General features: G+C 34.1%; 2 protein-coding genes across 2 annotated transcripts; both read right to left on the bottom strand.

Annotated features, from left to right (window-relative positions):
• Positions 1 to 569: 569 nt before the first annotated feature.
• Positions 570 to 7,565, bottom strand: n4bp2l2 (NEDD4 binding protein 2-like 2). Its single transcript, XM_073817722.1, has 6 exons — positions 7,455 to 7,565; positions 6,160 to 7,199; positions 5,833 to 5,957; positions 1,879 to 1,967; positions 1,584 to 1,660; positions 570 to 1,289 (listed from the first exon to the last, which is right to left on the bottom strand). The coding sequence occupies exons 2-6, from the start codon at positions 7,197 to 7,199 to the stop codon at positions 1,166 to 1,168; spliced, it is 1,455 nt and encodes a 484-aa protein (XP_073673823.1). The 5' UTR covers positions 7,455 to 7,565; the 3' UTR covers positions 570 to 1,165.
• Positions 7,566 to 11,345: 3,780 nt separating this feature from the next.
• mmp13b (matrix metallopeptidase 13b) lies at positions 11,346 to 15,757 on the bottom strand. The gene is made up of 10 exons (XM_073817829.1): positions 15,662 to 15,757; positions 15,339 to 15,577; positions 15,113 to 15,261; positions 14,878 to 15,003; positions 14,335 to 14,490; positions 14,130 to 14,250; positions 13,892 to 14,025; positions 12,021 to 12,180; positions 11,800 to 11,903; positions 11,346 to 11,712 (listed from the first exon to the last, which is right to left on the bottom strand). The coding sequence occupies exons 1-10, from the start codon at positions 15,755 to 15,757 to the stop codon at positions 11,612 to 11,614; spliced, it is 1,386 nt and encodes a 461-aa protein (XP_073673930.1). The 3' UTR covers positions 11,346 to 11,611.
• Between the last annotated feature and the right edge of the window lie 4,716 nt (positions 15,758 to 20,473).

A 20,473-nucleotide genomic window follows, 5' to 3' on the forward strand; every position in this document is an offset into this window, starting at 1 on the left:
TTTAACATCCTTTACATGATTAATTTAATTAATATATAATATATAAAAATAATTTCCTGCCATTTCTCTTTACTGTTATGAATCTGAGGGTGCAAAAAAAAATCATAATATTGAGAAAATCGCCTTTAAAATTGTCCAAATTAAGTTCTTAGCAATGCATATTACTAATGACAAAAATAAGTTTTGATATATTTATGGTATAAAATATCTTCATGGAACATGATCTTTACTTAATATTCTAATTATTTTTGGCATAAAAGAAAAATCAATACTTTTGACCCACACAATGTATTGTTGGCTATTGCTACACATATATACAATATAGAATATATGAATATATATGTATGTGTGTGTGTGTGTGTGTGTGTGTGTGTGTGTGTGTGTTTGTATAAATCTATTATAATATAAATCTATTTAATATGAAAAATCAATTCATCATAAAAGAACATGTTAACATTTTTATTCACAGAAACAATTGACTATTGAAAGAAAAATATATTTTATATAAATGAAATGAAAGATATATTGGTCTTTAAAAAAAAAGAAAGAAAGAAAAGCACCCAAGTAAAGAAATGAATTATTTCCATTGTATCAAAACAAATCAACATTTATTTACAAAAATAATCAACACTTCAGAAAACAGTGTCTTGTTTAGTACATGAGCCATCAACAATGTACAGCACCAGCATATTCATTAAATGCAAACCCTGAGATTAGATTAGTCTAATGGATTGAGCTGCCGGCCTTTAAAAACAAAAAGGTTACAGAGAATGCTTAAAAATATTTACAGATACCACTTTTTATTTAGTCTTCCTTGTGGAAGCTTAGCATTAATAATGTGTCAGACTGTCTAAAAGTCAGAGTATTTATCAGACACCAATGGTCTTATCAATGTGGTAATTTACAATTAACATTTGTATATCACAATACACAAAACTAGAACAGCAAAGAACATTTTCATATGTGCACTAAGCATTTATTTGAATGTCATTTAAAAGACATTCGAATAAATAAATATGCCAATGGTCATTAAAACATTAAAATCACCATACAATCATTAAAAACATCTTTAGCTGCATCAGTATGTATTAAAATATATATAAACCTATCATTCCGAATGATAACATGACAATATTTAAAGCACAGCTACATCTTCTGTTCTCTGTTAATGGCCTTTCTTTTTATGGGGAGGCACCACAGAATTCATCACAATGTCCACATTCATCGGCCGCTCGAAACCATCCAGCATCTTCGCTATTGTTTCTCGAGGGACTCCGTGCTTGTTCCTCCTGTAGATTCAATTAATAGACAGGAAATTACCAGGAGAGCCAAGCTCTATTAGACTGCTAAACAAAGCCAGTTGTAAATAAAACAAATAAATGAAAGTAACAATGGCTTCTAATCCGACCAGAGTCAGCTGCTCTTATTCACAGAGATATGAAAGATAATCACTGATCCTAAACTATGAAATATCTGATCCACTTACTCACAACTGAAATCTGAACTTCTGTACCGTAAGTCAAAACCTGATCCAAAGTCAATAGTCTTTTTCGTTCTGCGATTCATAAAAGTCACTGACTTACTTTTCTAACTGGGCAGGATCATATTTCCAGTGGGTATCTGGCTCAAGAAAGTCCACTCTGTATCCGTTGTCTAAAGCCTGTGTGAAATAAAGTAAATTAATAAAAATGTATTACTAATTAGTAAGCAGATATAGTTCATTTAGCAAATACCACTGTACTACAAAATCTCTGAATGCAAACATATGGAAATTCTCTAAAGCACTGCTAATAAAACTTAGCCAGGGCTCAGAGCCAATTTTGCAAACAAAAAAAAAATCACTTTAATCCCAGGCATTACCTAAAAATGCAAACTCACCATTTCAACGTAAGGCTTCATTTCCCAGGCTTTAACATTAGTGTTGTCGATGATAACAGGCGAGCGGCCCTCTAACATCACCTGTTCAGCTTAGAAATGACACAGCCATAAAGAATTAGCATCAAGATTGAATTCAGAAAAAATAACATGCTTTTTTTTTCTTTTTTTTTTAACATTCAGTACTCACAATTGCACAGGTTTCCATTCTTGACATTGTCTGAATAATTTTGTAAACAGGACATTCACAAAAAAACTGGCAAGGAAAAGTCCTGGTCATATTTGACACCAAAAAAAACTAAAGATTTTTTTTTTTTTTTTCATAAAGAAAATGAAAGATACAGTGCCTTGCAAAAGTATTCATACCCCTTTGTTTTTCATGTTTTGTTATGTTGCAGCCTTTACGTTAAACTGCTTCACAAAACTTATTCTTCCACATCAAGCTACACTCCTTCATACACCATAATGACAAAGCAAAAAACATATTTGTGACAACTTTGCAAATTTATTCAAATTAAAAAAACTGAAACAAGTACATTGCATAAGTATTTAGCAGCTTTACAGCCTCATTTGGTATGATGCAACAAATCTGCATTTGGCAATTATCTGCCATTCTTCTCCTCACCTCTTCACCTCTCAAGCTTTGTCAGCTTGGTTGGGGGTGGCAGACATTTTCACGTTTATCCAGAAATGTTTGATTGCATTCAGGCTGTGGCCACTCAAGGACATTCACAGGGTTGTCTATAAGCCACTCTCTCTTGCTGTTTGTTTAGGGTCACTGACCTTTTGGAAGATGAACCTTCCTCCCAGTCTGAGATTCTGAATGCTCTGTACTGGGTTTTCATTAAGGCTATCTCTGTATGCTGTGTTGAGCTTTCCTTCTACTCTGACGAGTCCTTTAGTCCCTGCTGCTGAAAAAGCCCCACAGCATGAGGATGCTACTGTGCAGGTGATGAGCAGTGCCTGGTTTCCACTAAACATGATGCTTAAAATTGAGGTTCATCAGACCAGAGGATCTTGTTTCTCACAATCTGAGTTCTTTAGGTGCTTTGTTGCAAACTCCAAGTAGATTTTTATGTCTTCACTGAGAACACCGAGTTTGGCCACACCACCATAAAGCCCAGATCGGTGAAGTGTTTCAGTGATGTTTATCCTTCTGTAAGTTTGTTTCAACTGCATATATAATCATGGAGCGCAACTAGAGTGACCATCAGCTTCTTGATCACCAGTCTAACCAAGTTCCTTCTCCATCAATTTCTCAGTTTGGCCAGAAGGCCAGTTCTAGAGTGATAGTTGTAACAAACTTCTTTTATTATGGATAATGGAGACTACATGCTTCTGTGAACCTTCAATGCAGCTGAATTTTTTTCTGAACTCTTCCCCAGATCTGCATTTTGATGCAATCCTGTCTCTGGGCTCTACAAGCAGTTCTTTTGACCTCAGGGCTTGGTTTTTGCACTGATATGCATTTTCCGCTGTTAGACCTTTTATTGAGAGGTGTGTGCCTTTCCAAATCATGCTCATTCAAATGAATTTGCCACAGGTTAACTCTATTCGAAGTGTAGTAACATCTACAAGCGATATGAATGCTTCTGAGCTAAATTTTAAGTGTCCCAAAAAAGGGTATGAATACTTATGCAAAGGAATCATTTCAGTTTTTTTCTTAATAAACTTACAAAGTTGTTACAAACCTGTTTTTTTGCTTTTTTGTTATGGTGTATGGAGTGTAGATTGATGTAGTAAAGTAAGAAAGCAATTTAAAGCAGTTTAACGTAAGGCTGCAATATAACAAAATGTGAGAAAACTGAAGGGGTATGAATACTTTCGCAAGGCACTGTATATTAGGATTCTTTGGATTTTTTTTTGCACAATAACATTGTTTTCTTATAATATATATATGAGTGGTGGGCCGTTAACATGAGACTCTTATCGGGCGATAAAAAAAATATCGCCGTTAATCTATTCTCAGAGTTGGGTTGGGAGCTGGGTCTATACTACGCAAGCTACTTTCACCTTGATATTTTAGCGGATGTATACCTAGCCGAATTGCACTGTAGGGGGCGAGAACGAGTCTTCGAATCTGTGTGTATACCTACTGTGAAATTACCACATCAAACGAGACGTGCTAACATGGATGCAGCTATGAAGCCGCCGGGTTTGCTTCAGGGCAGGTGCGTTGCTAGACCCTTTTTTACTGGGACACGTGCCCCAGTGAAAATCTGCTGTGCCCCAGTAAAATCTCAAAGTTGAGTTATAATTTACTTTGATAATCCCGAAATAAAGACATTAAACTACAGTATATGCAACAACTGAATTGACGCTTCTAAAAGCAACGCAGTTTAACCGAAGACTATGCACGCAGATATCCATGCCGTGCGTGTCTGTGTATTTAACTGCAACGCGCACGTCGCGCAGCCTTTTACGCAGAAGTACATGCAGTGTAGGAATAGTTGGTTACACAAGTTTGTATAGTTAATTGTGTTGTAAATGCAACTGTCAAGCAGTTTGAGATGCATTTTGGAAACAGGAGATGAGCCCCTGGTCTAATGCGCCACCTGGCTTGAGAAACCCGTTCTCAAAGACTTACTTTTAGCCATTATTTGGGTAGCACACATATTCTGAATGCCTTCGGCAGAATTCAAATTGGCCATTTTAATCTAGATTAATTTCAAGATTACAGTGAGATTAATCTAGATTAAAAAAATTAATCTATGCCCACCAATAATATAAATATAATTTCCTGCCATTTCTCTTTGATGTAACGCATATAAATCCAAATTTTATGGCATATATGTATGTATACACCACTAATATTTGATAAACAGAATTACTTGTGTAATCTTCACTAATCTTTATTTTATCATTTATTCTTTAACTGTACTACAGTAAAAATGACAGCATTAAAGCACAAATAATTACGTGAATCACCAGTTAAAATAAATTACAAAAATATGGTTCTTTTACTTTATATAATCTATTATGACATATATAACTTACTTATTTTGTGCTGAATCGTGACCTTGAGTCAACCAACTAATTTTAAATTATGTATTTGATAGACTAAATTAAATTAAATATAAAAATGTTGTTTTTTTCTTTAAATGGTTTTCTATTTTAATATATTTTGAAATATAATTTATTCCTGTAATGCAACATGTCACATGATCCTTCAGAAATCATGCTGATTTATTACTTTTATTGTCAATGCTGGAAAAAGTTGTGCTGCTTAATGTTTTTTAGAACCTGTGATTCTTTTTTCAGAATTCTTTAATGAATAAAAAGAGCAGCAATTATTGAAAATCTTTTTTTATTATTTTTTTTTTAAAGGAACAAAAATGGACTGACCACAAACTTATAAATGGTACTTTATATTGTCACAAAAGATTCCTATTTTAAATAAATGCTGTTCTTTTTAACTTTTTATTTAGTAAAGAATCCTGAAAAAAGCATTACAGGTTCCAACAAAACATTAAGCAGCACAACTGTTTTCAGTATATTAGAATGACACCGAAGATTGAAGTAATGATGCTGAAAATTCAGCTTTGCATCACAGGAATAAATTTCATTTTAAAATATAATCACAGAGAAAACAGTTATTTTACATTGAAATCATATTTCATAATATTACTGTTTTTTTAATCAAACTAAACCCAAACTATTTTGTTTTACATATGCCCAGTTTGACAGACAGGGTTTAGACTAAGCCAGAAGTAGGTCATAGTTCAATTAGGCCATTTAAGTCATTTTTATAAACAGGCCTAGAAAAAAATATTGAGACAAAACAAAGGCACTGATACATTTTTAAATGAGTCAGTGCAACTGTCTTTTGGCTGAAACAGCACAGACTTACATTTTAGTCTAAAGTCTTATCTGTGAAACCAGGGGATAAAGTATTAAATTATAGGATGAAGATATTGTCTCCCATGTCTACAAAGATGTAACTTAACCCGTCCTCACCTCTCTTTTGATTCCAGTCATGTGCGTCCCCAAGGAGAGCGGAATCAAATTCGTATCTGTTGTCTTGGAAAAAGTAGTCATCTGTGCTCAGTATGACTCCATTGGGACCAGTGGACAGGAGCTCTCTGAAAGACATACAGTGCAGTATTAGAAAATCTACAGTTGTCTATTTAGCTTAGCTAATCAAAACATGCCTTTAGACAATATAAGCACAACTTAACCAATCAGTATTTCTTTTCATATGTCTTTAGTATTTAAATCAAACATTTGACCACAAGTTTAGTGCAAAAACATCAATGATCATATGTATATGTTAGTTTCGCTTACCTGGCCAAAGAGGATTTTCCAGATCCCGGGACTCCCCTCAACAATATGAGCACCGAAGCATTATTATTATAATGCTGATATTGGTCTTTTTCATGATAATGCTGCTGCCAGTGTGATGAAGATGACTGATATTCCCCAGGGAATCCAGGATGCTCATGTGACTGGAAACCCCTGTTTTGTTCATGCCACCTGTTTGAAGGTAACGGTGGTCCGTCCCATGGGCCCCAGCTGTTGTTATTGGCATGGAGACTGTGGAAGACGTTCTCCTGAGGTCTCATGTCTGGAGGATACATGATAGCACCTCCAGAGTTTGGGGGAGGAAAGAACTGCACCCTTGGGCCTGGAGGAACCCATGATGGAGGAGGATACCACGGCTCTGGATATCCTCCTCCTCTACCAAAATCATTTACATTACTTTGCAAGCGAGGTTTCCATCTCTGTGTATCTCTTTGGTTGCGTTCATGTGGATCTGGGTAAGGTCTGTAGGCTCTGCCATGATCAGTTACAACAACAGGAATGTTTGCACCATTTGGTTGGTCACTTTCGAGCTTGCTAGAAGGATGAAAGTCATGCTGTTTAACCGGTGTGGTTTCGGCGCTGACATCAACCTTATCAACTTCCTCAAGCTCTTTGTAAAATTCAGAAAGTTCTTTCTCAATGGATGGCTCTGGGCGACAAACAGGCCCAATGAATGAAGTACTAGTGATGCTCAACTCTCTAATGACACGTTCTCTCTCTGTCGGACTTGTGTTCTTAGTTGAACATGTGTTGGTAACGTCTTTCACATTAGTGTCTGTTTGTATTTGTGTTGAAGGATCCAGTTCTCCACCATCTGGATTCACATGCTGTAGAGTGTTTAAATCACTTCCATGAGGCAAAAAAGCAAATTCAGTTTGATTGATTGTCTGGTTATTGGACGAATTAGCCAATGGTGTTATTCTGACACCATCTGCGTGAGTTAATGGTATGCTTTCATATGGTTTCTCTACATTTCCACCATCAGGTGGAGAAGTAGATTTACTGGTATTGACATTTGGCATCTATAAAGAAAAAAGAAACCAAAACAGTGACTTGAACCACACAGTAAAGCAATATTATGTAAATTGTAGAAAGATGAATGGAATAGTCAGGTCAACCTTTTATTACTGATAAAAAAGTTAACCAATATCTGCTTGACAACCATCATTTAACTTAACGTTACTAGCTTCGATAAACAACGAGGTTCATGTTTCAATATTTATCTATTTTACGTTGATATTTTCTCAAATCTGTCAAGTTACGGAGAAAAGCTTTACCTGACGTGTGAAAAACTTGTAAGCACTATGTTCTGGTTAATTCAATGTTTTGAACATCGACATATCTGCTAATAGCATAGCGAGCCGAGAAGCCAGCCGCCTAGACACACAACACCACAACAGGGAAGTAAGCCAGTTCAAAATAAAAGTCTCTAAAATTAAAATAAAATGAAAAAACAATTATACTTAATGTTTTCGAATGTTTTTCGCAAATGTATTTAAAACAGTAATATTGTGAAATATTATTCCAATTTAATATTTAAATATGTTTTTCTCCAGTCTTTAGTGTCACATGATCTTTCAGAAATCATTCGAATATGTTGATTTGCTGCTCTAAAACATCTCTTATCAACGATGTTACCAGTGTTAGGGAGAGTACAATATTGAGTTACTCCTTATAAAAGTAACTAATTACGTTACTTTTATGAAAAGCAATGCGTTACGTTAGTTTTGCGTTACTTTTTAAATCTGGGCAGGGTTTGCTTGTTTGTTTTTAATATAAAAAGTTCTATTTTTGGCAAATGTAAAAGCTTTTTTACACCAAAAAACGTCTGTACAGTAGACCGCAGAAGGAAAAAAGTCAACTCTTCCGCAAAAAAAATAAAAAAATAAATAAAAAGGGGAAGCAAATGTTAGATTATCTTGAGTAATTTTTGCTTATTATATGGATGAATTGGATCTTCGAAGGTCTGCAGCAAAGACATCGGTTAATAAAATAGGATTAAATACATAAAGGATATTTGTATTATTTAACATAATTAATTATTGAAGGTTTGTGTAGAATTTCACTGTTTTTATTCATTTTGAGGATGTACTTTTTTTTAGTGTAGTGAGTGAGATGAATTAATGCACGTTCACATTTATTCTAGAACTAAAGTAACATCTTACAATTTCTCTCAACATGGGGACAGGAGAGCTTTTAATTTATAAATGCGGGGGAAAAGTAACTGGCGTTACTTATTTGAAAAAGTAACTCAGATATTTTCTTGTCAATTAAGAAGTAATGCGTTGCTTTAGTAACTTGGAAAAAGTAATATTATTAACTTACGTTACTTGTAATGCGTTACCCCCAACACTGGATGTTAAAAACAGTCGTGCTGCTTAATATTTGTGTGAAATCCATGACACATTTTTTCAGGATTCTTTGATTTATATAAAGATCAAAGGAACACTTTTATTTGCCATAAAACACTGGTTACAGTATAAATGTCTTCACTACACTTTTGATCAAATTAATGGGCTCTTCCTCAATAAACTTAATGAACGTGATATAAAACGATATTACTATAGTTTACACGTTGTTTCAATGTATTGGTAGAATATTGTCAACAAAAAAAGTATAATTACAAATTTCACTTAAACCAGAAGTGAACTTAAACTCACTGCGCTCCTCCAGTTTAACCACAGAATGTGTCAGTCACCACTTAGATCCTCTTCTGTGAACAGACATAAAGTTTGAGTCACCATTCTTACAATAATAACCCTGATCGAAATAACTGCCAAAACCATATTTTGTTTTGAAGGATGATTTAACATAGCCTACATAGGGAATATGGATAAGGAAGTGGAATTCGTTTTTGTTTATCTGAAGACTTTCCAACAATGGCTGTATGATTTTGAGATCCATCTTTTCACACTGAAGAGTCTCTAATGCAACTATTACAGAAGGTTCAAACACTCACTGATGCGCTTGAAGGAAAACGATGCATTAAGAGCCAGGGGTGTAAACTTTTGAACAGAATGAAGATGTGTACATTTTTCTTATTTTGCCAAAATATATATATTTTTTTTCATTTAGTACTGCCCTTCAGAATCTACAGAAGATACTTACATGTTCCCCAAAAGATAAAATAAGTTAAATTTACCCTGATCTTTAAAATTAATGCATCGTTTTTCTTTCTGGAGCATCAGTGAGCATTTGAAACTTCTGTAATAGTTAAATATACGAGTCCCTCAGTTGTCCTCAGTGTGAAAAGATGGATCTAAAAATCATACAGTCATCGTTGGAAAGGGTTGAAATACACAAAAATGCTGAAAAACCAAAGAATTTGCGAGACCTGAAGGATTTTTCTGAAGAACATCAGGCAGTTTAACAGTTCAGGACAAACAAGGGACTCATGAACAACTATCACTAAACAAAAAACACAGCTGTGGATCATTCAGGTAACAACAATGTATTAAGAACCAAGTGTATGTAAACTTTTGAACAGGGTCATTTTTATAAATGCAACTATTATTTTCTTTTGTGGACTATGTAAATGTCTTTTATGTGAAATGTCTTATTCAGGTCAGTACTAAAAAATAATATGCATTTTGTATGATCTCTCTTATTTTAGTAAAACAATTAACATTTTGCAGATTCTGCAAGGTGTATGTACACTTTTGACTTCAACTGTATACTGTGGTATTATTGCAAACACATGATAGTAAAAGATGATATATTATCATTGGATTCCTTTTTTCATAACTTTTCTTTAAAAAAAGAAGGCCAAAATATCCACCTATTCACTAAACCGAACTACTTCTCATCTTCATTTTTGATGACCATCAAACTACTGTGTTTTCCTATAAAATCCCCAACATTTCTCTCTCTCACAACAGGAAATTTGTGCAGGCACATATGCAAACATATGTGGTAATATGTGGGTTTTAACTGAAATCCCCTGTAAACACTGCAGGCAGCCAAACACCGTGAGTGCTGAGCGTAATTCAGACCAGCTTTTGAGAATGTTTTCAGTCATCTCACCGCCAAAAGCGTTTAGTCTAGTCACAGATACCATCAACAGGGTCAGATTCTAGAAAAAGAGAATAAAAACAAAACGTGTCCATCGTTTGACCCAGAACCATGAAGGAACTCATGGTCTTCATGTGTTTATTAGTCATGGGAGAGACAAACAATCCTTTTTAGATGACAAATTTTGATGTTTTTTCTTTTTTTTTTAACTGTGAATGAATTGTTATGATGTATAATTTACATTTACACTACCAGTCAAAAGTTTTTGAACAGTAAGATTTTTAAGAGGCCTCTTCTGTTAAGCCTGCATTTATTTGGTCCAAAGTACAGCAAAACAGTAAAATTGTGAAATATTTTTACTATTTTAAAAAACTGCTTTCTATTTCAATATATTTTAAAATGTAATTTATTCCTGTGATCAAAGCTGAATTTTCAGCATCATTACTCCAGTCATCAGTGTTTTATGATTCTTCAGAAATCATTCTTATAATGCTGATTTGCTGTTCAGGAAACATTCTTTATCACAAATATTATTAATTTAAAACAGTTGCGTGTTTAGAATTCTTTGATGAACCGAAAGATCCAAAATGATAGAAATTAATAATTTTATTTAGCAAGGATGCTTTAAATTGTTAAAAAGTGATGAAAAGATATTTATAATGTTACAACAGGTTTCTATTTTGGATAAATGCTGTTCTTCTGTACTTTCTATTCATTAAAGAAACCTGGAAAAATTCTACTCCGCTGTGTTCAACATAATACTATTAATAAATGTATTTTGAGGAGCAAATCAGAATATTAAAATGGCTTTAAAATCACAGGAATAAATAACATTTTAAAATATATTCAAATAGAAAAAGAGTTATTTTAAATATCTCTGTTTTCGCTGTACTTTGGATCAAATAAATATAGGCTTGCTCAGCAGAAGAGACTTCTTTAAAAAAACATAAAAAATCTTACTGTTCAAAAACTTTTGACTGGTAGTGTATTTTTTTTTATTTTGCTGATTGTAAGTAGTCTACTTATTTAATTTATCGATCCATTCCATATAAATACATATTTTACATTGTTTATTCATCGTATTTATTCACTTATGTGTCTATTTATACATTTGTGACAAATTCATACCAATAAATCACCACAAAAATATCCCTACATTTTTTTTTTTAACAGTGGTATTGAAGAGTTCATAACACATTTACAGTTTTCAGTTCAATCAGTATATTTTTGTTGCGTCCCACTGGATGCATATACAGAATCATTCAGTTAATTTTACCAAAATATCCCAGACATGATTCCTGAATCATGGTCTATAAATACATTTTAAAAGAATGGAAAATTTCTACTGATTTACCAGCTCAGTAGTTGAAAACTCAAATAAAAGAATGCTTATATTCACAGCAGTTGTCTACATCACAAGCGCTCAACAGTTGAGTATGGAGTTGGCCCTCATGATGCGCATGACTTTACGAGAGCTTAAACTGTATTCAAACTGCAGGTGCTCATGATAGAAGTACAAATATCCTGTTAAAAGACAGAAACAACAATTACTATGAGAAAGTTATGAGAAATAATTATGAAAGTTACGCAACATTATGAATTCACACATACCATAATGATATGCAGCAGCATCCACTTCGTCTCCTATTCCAGGAAAGTCCTTCTCAATGGATCGTGGGTATCCACGGTCCATTGTGCCTTTCTCCTCATCATAACTGGAGATGAGATGCAGCTCACATTAGCTTTTGGCATTGAGTGTTGGATTTTCTTATGAGTTCAAAATACTCAAAAAGCAAGATTTTAGAGCTTTGTTCCACAAAATTGTAACATACCTCCAGTATTCTTCATCTACAAAAAGCAGAGTCTTGCCCGTGTCTCGGATGTTCACTGCTGCATCTATTTTGCGGACAGTCTTTGGGAGACCCAGCGTGTGGATGTATTTAGGATAGCCATCCACCAGTGTGTAGCCATTGAGAGCCCACATTCGGATACCTGTATTATTTTTAATTCATAAAAATATGCCAGTTAATTTAACAAAAAAAAAAAAAAAAAAAAGACTGTATCTGTAAATGTTGTTTTTGTCATTTATATTAGTTTTTTTTATGTCTATATAGTTGTTATTAGCTTATTACCATAATAGTATATAAATACAGTTGAAGTCAAAAGTTTACATTCACCTTGCAAAATGTTAATTATTTTACCAAAATAAGAGGGATTGTACAAAATGCTTGTTATTTTTTATTTAGCACTGACCGGAGTAAGATATTTCACATAAAAGTCATTTACAAATAGTCCACAAGAGAAAATAATGCTTGAATTTATAAAAATTACCCTGTTTAAAACTTTACAGACACTTGATTCTTAATACTATGTTGTTGCATGAATGATCCTGTCACGTATCTGGTCTGTCTTCTCATCATGAACTCTTGCACACACATTCTGGACTGCAATCCCCATAAGCCACTGCACCAATCACTGCACACAGCTGCTCCTTGTTTCCCACTGAACTGATTGCTGCACACACCTGTTTTACATTTACCCACATGCATTTAAGCCACAGACACACACACTTCCTGGCGAAGTCTTATCGTTCCATATGGTCGTAATTCTAAGCGTTTTTCTCTGTGTTGGATTATCTGTGTATGACTCTGGACTGTGTACCCCGTTGACGATTCCTGCTTCCTGCCATTGCGACCATTCCCTGTCTATCGAACTGTTTCCCGGATTACCTACGTTGTTCCTGTTTTCTGGTGATTATTCTGACCTGTTGACGATTCTAATAAATGCTGCAAATGGATCCGCACGTCTCAGTCTGACTCTCCTTGTGACAGATCCACAGCTGTTTTTTTAGTTGTTAATGAGTTTTAACTGCCTAGTTTGAACAGTTAAACTGCCTGCTGTTCATCAGAAAAAACATTCAAGTATTTGCACCCTTTCCAGCAATGACTGTATGATTTTGAGATGCATCTTTTTACACTGAGGACAACTGAGAGACTCATATGCAACTATTTCAGAAGGTTCTCACTGATGCTCCTAAAGGAAACAGGAGGCATTAAGGGCCGGGGATTGAAAACTTTTGGAATGGGCAGTACTAAATAAAAAAAATATTATATTTAGGCAAAATAAGAAAAATGCATACTTCAAAAGTTTACACACCCTGGCTCTTAATGCATCGTTTTTCTTTCTGGAGCATTAGTGAGCATTTGAACCTTCAGTAAAAGTTGCATATGAGTCCCTCAGTTGTCCTCAGTGTGAAAAGATGGATCTCAAAATCATACAGTCATTGTTGGAAAGGGTTCAATTACACAAAAACAAAACAAGGGATTCATGAACAACTATCAGTAAACAAAAAAATTATAGCTATAAATCATTCAGATAACGACACAGTATTAAGAATCAAGTGTATGTAAACTTTTGAACAGGGTAATTTTTATTCAACTATTATTTTTTCTTGTGGACTATTTGTAAATATATTTTATGTGGAATATCTTTCTCAGGTCAGTACTAAATAAAAAATAACATGCATTTTGTAGGATCCCTCTTATTTTAGTGAAATAATTAACATTTAGCAGATTCCACTAGGTGTCTGTAAACATTTGACTTCAACTGTAAATGTTGGTAAAAACAACTTTCACAAAAGGTTGACCAAAACAATGCTAAAATAACATGACTAATAATTTGACATTTAAATCTCAAAACTTACCGCTGAATATGATGACAATATCTTTCTGTGGGTTCTCATAGGCAGCATCTACTTGGTTTGGTATTTCAGGCCAGGTGTTTTTAATGAGAGTTTGTTCAGGTTCAGGCATTTGTGGATGCAGCCGCCAGTAAAACCTGCCAACATCAAAAAAAAAAAAAAAAAAGGAACCATATTAGGATGTAATACATCATATAAGAGTTTAAAAATGTGGCAATGAATCGTGGACTATTTTTTGCACCTGTCTTTGAAAATGATTGTCTCTCCACGGAGTTCAGTGACGGCATCAAAACTCAGTTCAGGGTCACACTTAGTTGGAGCATCTGGTTTAGGCTTGACTTTTCCGTGGTCTGGGTTTTCACCTGCAATTAAACCAAAAGCAAAGACCCAATCAGAGCAATGTGAGGCTTTTCAGAATGATCTTTTGGTCGAAATGTATTACTCACCATAGAGAGACTGGATTCCCTTAATGTCATCCTCAGACAGAGGGTAACCCTTGTCGTAGGAGTACACAGGGTACATCAGTGAACCTGGATCAGAGGAATGGGCCATGCCGAGAGCATGACCGAACTCATGAGTCGCAACCAAGTAGAGATTGAATGCTGCAAAGAACATAGGAAAAGTTACTATGATTAGAAATCGAACTTTTCATATACACTACATTTTTTACTTGTAATAAGCAAAGAGAGAATAAATTGACCAAAATGACAGTGAAGATTTTCAAAGAAATGCTCAAATTCTTATTTCAGCACCAAATCAGCATATTAGAATGATTTCTGAAGGATCAAAACACTTAAGACTGGAGTAATGATGCTGAAAATTCAGTTTTACATCACAGGAATAAATTACATTCAAAAAGTAATTTTCGCTTTCTAAAATTGCAATAATATTTCACAATATTGCTGGTTTTACTGTATTGTTCATTTAAGAAATGCAGCTTTTGTGATCAAAAGAGACTTCTTTCAATGTGTTTATATATTGCTTTGTACCGTGAAAGTCTTTGGTCCATGTCTCATCCTCATCAAAGTGTGTATCACCACCAATGCCAACTCCAGGTGGATATGCATGAGCAAGAAGCCCATCAGGTCCATCAAACGGGTTAAAGTCTCCATGTTCTGTCATTCACAAATAAACAAAAAGCATGGTGATTGACAGAAATATATCAAGGAGAAATACCCTGCATTTTATTCCCACTTCAATGAATTTCACGACTGCTAGTAGTACCTTTTGCTCCAAAGCTGATCATGATATCTGCATTCCCCTCATACAGTTTCTTAAACCTCAGTGGAGTCACCCTGCTCCAGGTGTTAAAAGCATTTCGAACGGCTCTGTCCACCTCTGCCTTCTTCAGGTCAGGAGTGTAGTTCAAAATCCTGTGAATAAAAGACGGATTTTAAAACCAAAACTGCCCCTTTTATCACATTCAATGCTTTAATGTGCAGACACAAACCTGAAAGTCACATTTGTGGTTTTCCATTTGAGGTCTCGGGGAAAGTGGTTATATTCGGCCACATCTGGAACTCCACAGCGAGCCATTTCCATGATCTCCAAAGTGTTGTCGTCTAGCTTTCCTGTCACTTCCAGCTTGAAGAACGTTTGCATCTCTCGAATCTTCTGGTGCATGAGATCAGACGTTTTTCCTTTTCCCTGGAGACCAACCGGCATGCCATAGAACTTCCGAAGATACTTCTACCAAAAAACAAAGAAAGAAAAATTTAAAGAACATGTCAATTAAAAAGCAAAGATCTTTTATCATAAGAAAGCACTTCCTACCTCAGCTAATAACGTCTTGTCTTTCTCCTCAGTTGGGACAGGTTTTGCTAAAGCATGTGCAGCAATCACCAACAAAACCACAGCTGTGAGCTCCATGTTGATCGAATGATGTTCAGCACAGTCTGACTGGGATCTTTATAGTGCTCAGTCCTGTCAAAAAATTGTTTGTGATTCATGTAAAAAGTACCTTGCCCAATCTGCCACTTCCTCTAAACCACACAGCCAGCAGAATGTGGTTAAAAACTGCTTTTAGGACACCTGAGTGGGCAGTGATGTCACTTCTGTGGCGCTACTTTTGGCTGCAAGTGATATGTTGACTCATTTTGGTATAATGACAGGTTATAAAGTCATGTTTGTACTTCTTGTTTTGATATTTCTTGTGGGTTTTATTAAGTTTTTGAAGCTCTAGTACAACATGCTCTCAGTCTTGCTTATGTTTGATTTAAAAAGTACAAAAGAAATCTATTTTTAGCCAGAAATGGTGGCAAAAATTTGATGCTAACTCTCTTGGCTTCGTTTCAAGGTGACTATTAATATTTCCAGACTTCTGGAATATGAATCACAGCCATTCAGTTTTGACTAAGACCTGGCATATGACTTCTAAACCTGCACAGATGTTAAGACATAGAGGAAATTTTGCAGATCTAGGGTCTGAAGTATACACAGACACCAAAACGAGTGCTGTCAACACATCTTTCACTACACAGTTACCAATAAATATCATTGCTGATGACTTCAAATTGAGTCATCAGCAATGAAAAATTACAATATACACTAGCGCTGGGTTTTGACAAATTTCATTAGATTCTGATTCAATATAGATTATTTTAGGGTTTATATATCAAGTACAATACATGCCAGATTTCAGTTTTTTTGAAATATAAATATTTAAAAGTGGCTGTTATATAAATTTTAAGGATTTATTCATACGGAAATTAAACATTGAAGAACAGTAAAAAATCATTTTTCTTGCTTACTAACAAGTTTTTTTCTGAGGTAAATGTGACGTTTTGCGGCACTGAACGTAAACAATGCCACTGAAATGAACGGAACTTACATATTTTGCTGATTATTTCTACTGAAAATAGTCAATAATTGTCATGTTTTGGGCTCAACTAATTGGTCGGACTGGGAAAACATTTTGAGTATTATAGACTGACAAAAGTAATAACAAATCATGGAGAAGAGTGCAAAAAACTGTCTGAGGAACAAAATGCATTTGTGGTTGACCAAACTGAACCAGGATTTCCAAGTCAAGAATCTTGACAACATTCAAGTTTGTTCCAGTCAGGTAGGTGAAATATTAAGCTAATATCTTTATTAATACTGCTTGTATGTTTCTTTACCACCTACAGTATTTACTTTAGTTTGTCAAAATATTGCGCCCTTTCCTGCTTACTGAGTCCTTCTCTTTATGATTTACCAGCTTCCATGTGGTTTTTCCATGGTTTAGACAGCATAAATTAGCAGAACAACATATTCAGTAGTACATTAACCAATCAATGCTGTTGTTTACATCCAAGTATCGCCAATATGGCTGCGCATCCAGGGAACTGACCAAACTGTGACATAAGTGCAAACCATCTATTGTGTGGTTGAAACACTGACTGAGCAATTACATGAGACAGTATACTGATTTCGGTAAGTTGTACTTTTATTTTAACATACCTTCAGATGCTTATTCATGTTTATTTTGTGCAATAACTGGTATTAAAGCAGAGGAGATGATCAGTCCATGGCCACTTCTGTTGAACTGAGGCACCACAGCGATCTGTCTCTCCACATTAAAAAGAGCCAAAATGCCATTTATTGTTTGAATACTGTAAAAATAGACAAAATGTGAAATTTTAGATATTGTTTCATCTTATTATGATTTATTTGATGTGAGGTGCATTACAATGTTCTGTTCCTTAACTGAAAACAGGCTAAACTAACCAATTCTTGGGATTTAAGAATGGGATTTGAAATTTATGAAAAGTTTAGGAAACTAAGAAATTTGTTATGTTATTCAGCTTTTCCATCACATGAATAAATTGGAATTTAAAATACATTACAATACACTAAAATAAAGTAATTTTAAATTGTTCTAATATTTCACAATATTAGTTTTTACTTCATTTTTGCACACACTCTATAAAGGTCCAAAACGTTCAAAACTGTTTTGTGAAGTTCTGTCTACTCAAAAAAAAAAAAAACTTTTTTTTTTTTGGAAAAACCATTTGTCAGCTGAACAATTAAACAACAGTACAACCCACTGAACGCACTGCACTTCTTTCCCTCACAGCCCCATTTTCATTCCTGTCAAAAACAGACTGACTAAGGTTTATTGCTTCATCAAAAACAAAATACTCTGTATGTTTTTGCACAGCTGTTAGGGGCTTTTTTGCAGCTTTGCTGCGTCATCACATGAAAAACAGCCAATCTGTTGGTTTTCCTGTGGTGCAGCCTGAACCCAGTTAAAAGGCGTAAGAAAAGACACTGTACACAATACAAATGACTGTTAATATTAGATTGACAATCCACCTTATTTTTTTCTGAAAGAATTAGTATTGCCATTTGTAAATTTAATATATCTTGCTTCCGGTCTCATCCAGATATTTTTAGCTGTACAAAAGCTTGTTTTGCTGCTTGATGTTGCAAACTGGTGAGTCTTACCATTTTATTTCAATGTATTATATTAATTTTGAACACAATGGTTTGTAGAGCAAACAGTTTTAGTGTTTACTGCACTTTATTCCTCTCGTTATTTCCCTACAGCGGCTTATGAACCAGAAGTCTCACACATTACCAGAAAGCATCTTACTTCTGCATTGAAAAACAAGATGGATAAATGGCCTTTAAATCTATTTATACATTAACTTGTATTAAGGTGCTTGTATTGAGGTGCAAAGAACAAAATATCTTCAGGGCTGCAAGTGTAGGCATGTCCTGTTAATGGCAGTTGTCACCCATATAAAGCCATAATAGAGTGACAGAATTCTTCAAATGTGACTTTGCCACTCCACACCTCTGTAAAGTACACATTATTAAACAGACAAGTGTCTAGCTTTCTAATAACACTGATTTTACAGAAGGTTTGTAAATAAAACCACTGGCCAAAAGCACTTGCAACACATGAGACATAATGTACAGAAAACAACTTAACAATATACGTAATGCACTATGTTTTTAAAGTTGTCACAATTATAGGTGACTAGGCAGGTATGTTAAAGCACTGTGAACATTTTTTTATCATCTCTCACTATTTGCTCAAGAATAACATTTTGAGCAAATAGTGGGAATGTGAATGTGAATTTAATTTCAGTCAAATCAAATCATGGTTAATGCAACTATGTATGTTTTTTCCTTTTTCTTTACATTGCAACATCAGTTTTAAAACTATTCTTGTGGTTCAAGGCTTCTGTTTCTTTCCCTCATAAAATGTTCTGGATATTAAAAGGAATATTAGACTTTGACATGTAAAATAAAATAACTGGTAAATATAAAGTCTAAATAAATCCTTAAATGTATAGTGTGATGATACAGACTGTAAAAAAATTAGAAAATGTTGAGCTGTTAAGCATCTTAAGCTATCTTAAGCATCTAGCTATACTTGGTTTTACCACTATTTTTATTATTATTATTAAAACTAATATATTCTCACTATAGCTCAAAAGTTTGGATCAGTAAAACTTGTAATGTTTTAAAATAAGTATTTTATGCTCATTTATTTTATCAAAAATACAGAAAAAAAGAATAACACTGCAAAATGTTATTAAAATACAAAATAATGTTTTTTTTCATATACATTAAAAAAAATTTTTTTTCCTGCTGCAAAGCTGAATTTTCATCAGCGTTACTTCAGTGTCACATGATCCTTCAGAAATCATTCTAATATGCTGATTTATTATTTGAATTTTATTTTTTGGAACCTGTACTATTTTTTTTTCAGGATTCTTTGATGAATAAAAAGTAACACATTTTTTTTTTACTTAACAGAATTTATTCAAAATATAAATCTTTTCTAACAATATAAGTCTTTTTATCTATTTGTGAATAAAAGTATTAATTCTTTCAAAAAAAAAAAGAACGAATAAAAATTTACTGACCCCAAACTTTGAACAGTAGTGTATATTTAGCTTTGATCACAAAAATAAACTCGATTTTTTTATGTATATTAACATAGAAGAACGTTGTTTTACATTGTAATAATATTTCACAATATAAATTTTTTTCTGTATTTTTGATCAAATAAACACAGCCTTGATGAGCATTAGAAACCTATTTAAAATACATTAAAAATACTGATCCCAAACTTTTGAGTGGTAGTGTATATTGTAAGCAGTTGTAGTAAGGCTGATTTACATAAAATACAAATCATAAATTCTTATATTAATTTAAGGTCATTTCAGTGAGCATAAAGATTCAAATTCTATTTGCTCATCTGTTTTACAAAGAAGCAAGCAGAGACATGTGCAATAAAACACTGACTAAAGAAAAACATTGTTGCACCTGAGGATGATAGATGTAATTCAGATCTATCATAACCTGGGGCCAAAATCTACAGACACTACCATTTCAACAAAGGAGATGCAATGAACTCCTACATGTTCTCCGGAAGATGATGGCATTAGTCAAATCCAGGTGCTGAGATCAGACACTTCAGTGGAAAAAGTAAAACCCTCACGTCCTGCTTTGAGGTTTTTATTAGTCTATCGTCTTAATCAAAAACACTAAGAATGCATTATGACCGTCTCTAAAAATTGTGGGTGTAAATGATGTGGGTGGGTGTAAATGACACGATGTTTCTGACGCAATACAACAGGCTACATT

The sequence above is a fragment of the Garra rufa genome, chromosome 14 (assembly GCF_049309525.1).
Source record: "Garra rufa chromosome 14, GarRuf1.0, whole genome shotgun sequence".
NCBI lineage: Eukaryota > Metazoa > Chordata > Actinopteri > Cypriniformes > Cyprinidae > Garra > Garra rufa.

What these genes read in the sequence shown, in the direction of transcription:
- n4bp2l2 (XM_073817722.1), bottom strand. Translation starts at nt 7,199, where the DNA reads ATGCCAAATGTCAATACCAGTAAATCTACTTCTCCACCTGATGGTGGA. An exon ending in TGACTGGAATCAAAAGAGAG is followed by an intron (nt 1,968 to 5,832) that starts GTGAGGACGGGT and finishes GTCATTTCTAAG; the next exon opens with CTGAACAGGTGATGTTAGAG. An exon ending in GATCCTGCCCAGTTAGAAAA is followed by an intron (nt 1,290 to 1,583) that starts GTAAGTCAGTGA and finishes TTGAATCTACAG; the next exon opens with GAGGAACAAGCACGGAGTCC.
- mmp13b (XM_073817829.1), bottom strand. Translation starts at nt 15,757, where the DNA reads ATGGAGCTCACAGCTGTGGTTTTGTTGGTGATTGCTGCACATGCTTTA. An exon ending in ACCACAAATGTGACTTTCAG is followed by an intron (nt 15,262 to 15,338) that starts GTTTGTGTCTGC and finishes TTTTATTCACAG; the next exon opens with GATTTTGAACTACACTCCTG. An exon ending in GATCAGCTTTGGAGCAAAAG is followed by an intron (nt 15,004 to 15,112) that starts GTACTACTAGCA and finishes TGTGAATGACAG; the next exon opens with AACATGGAGACTTTAACCCG.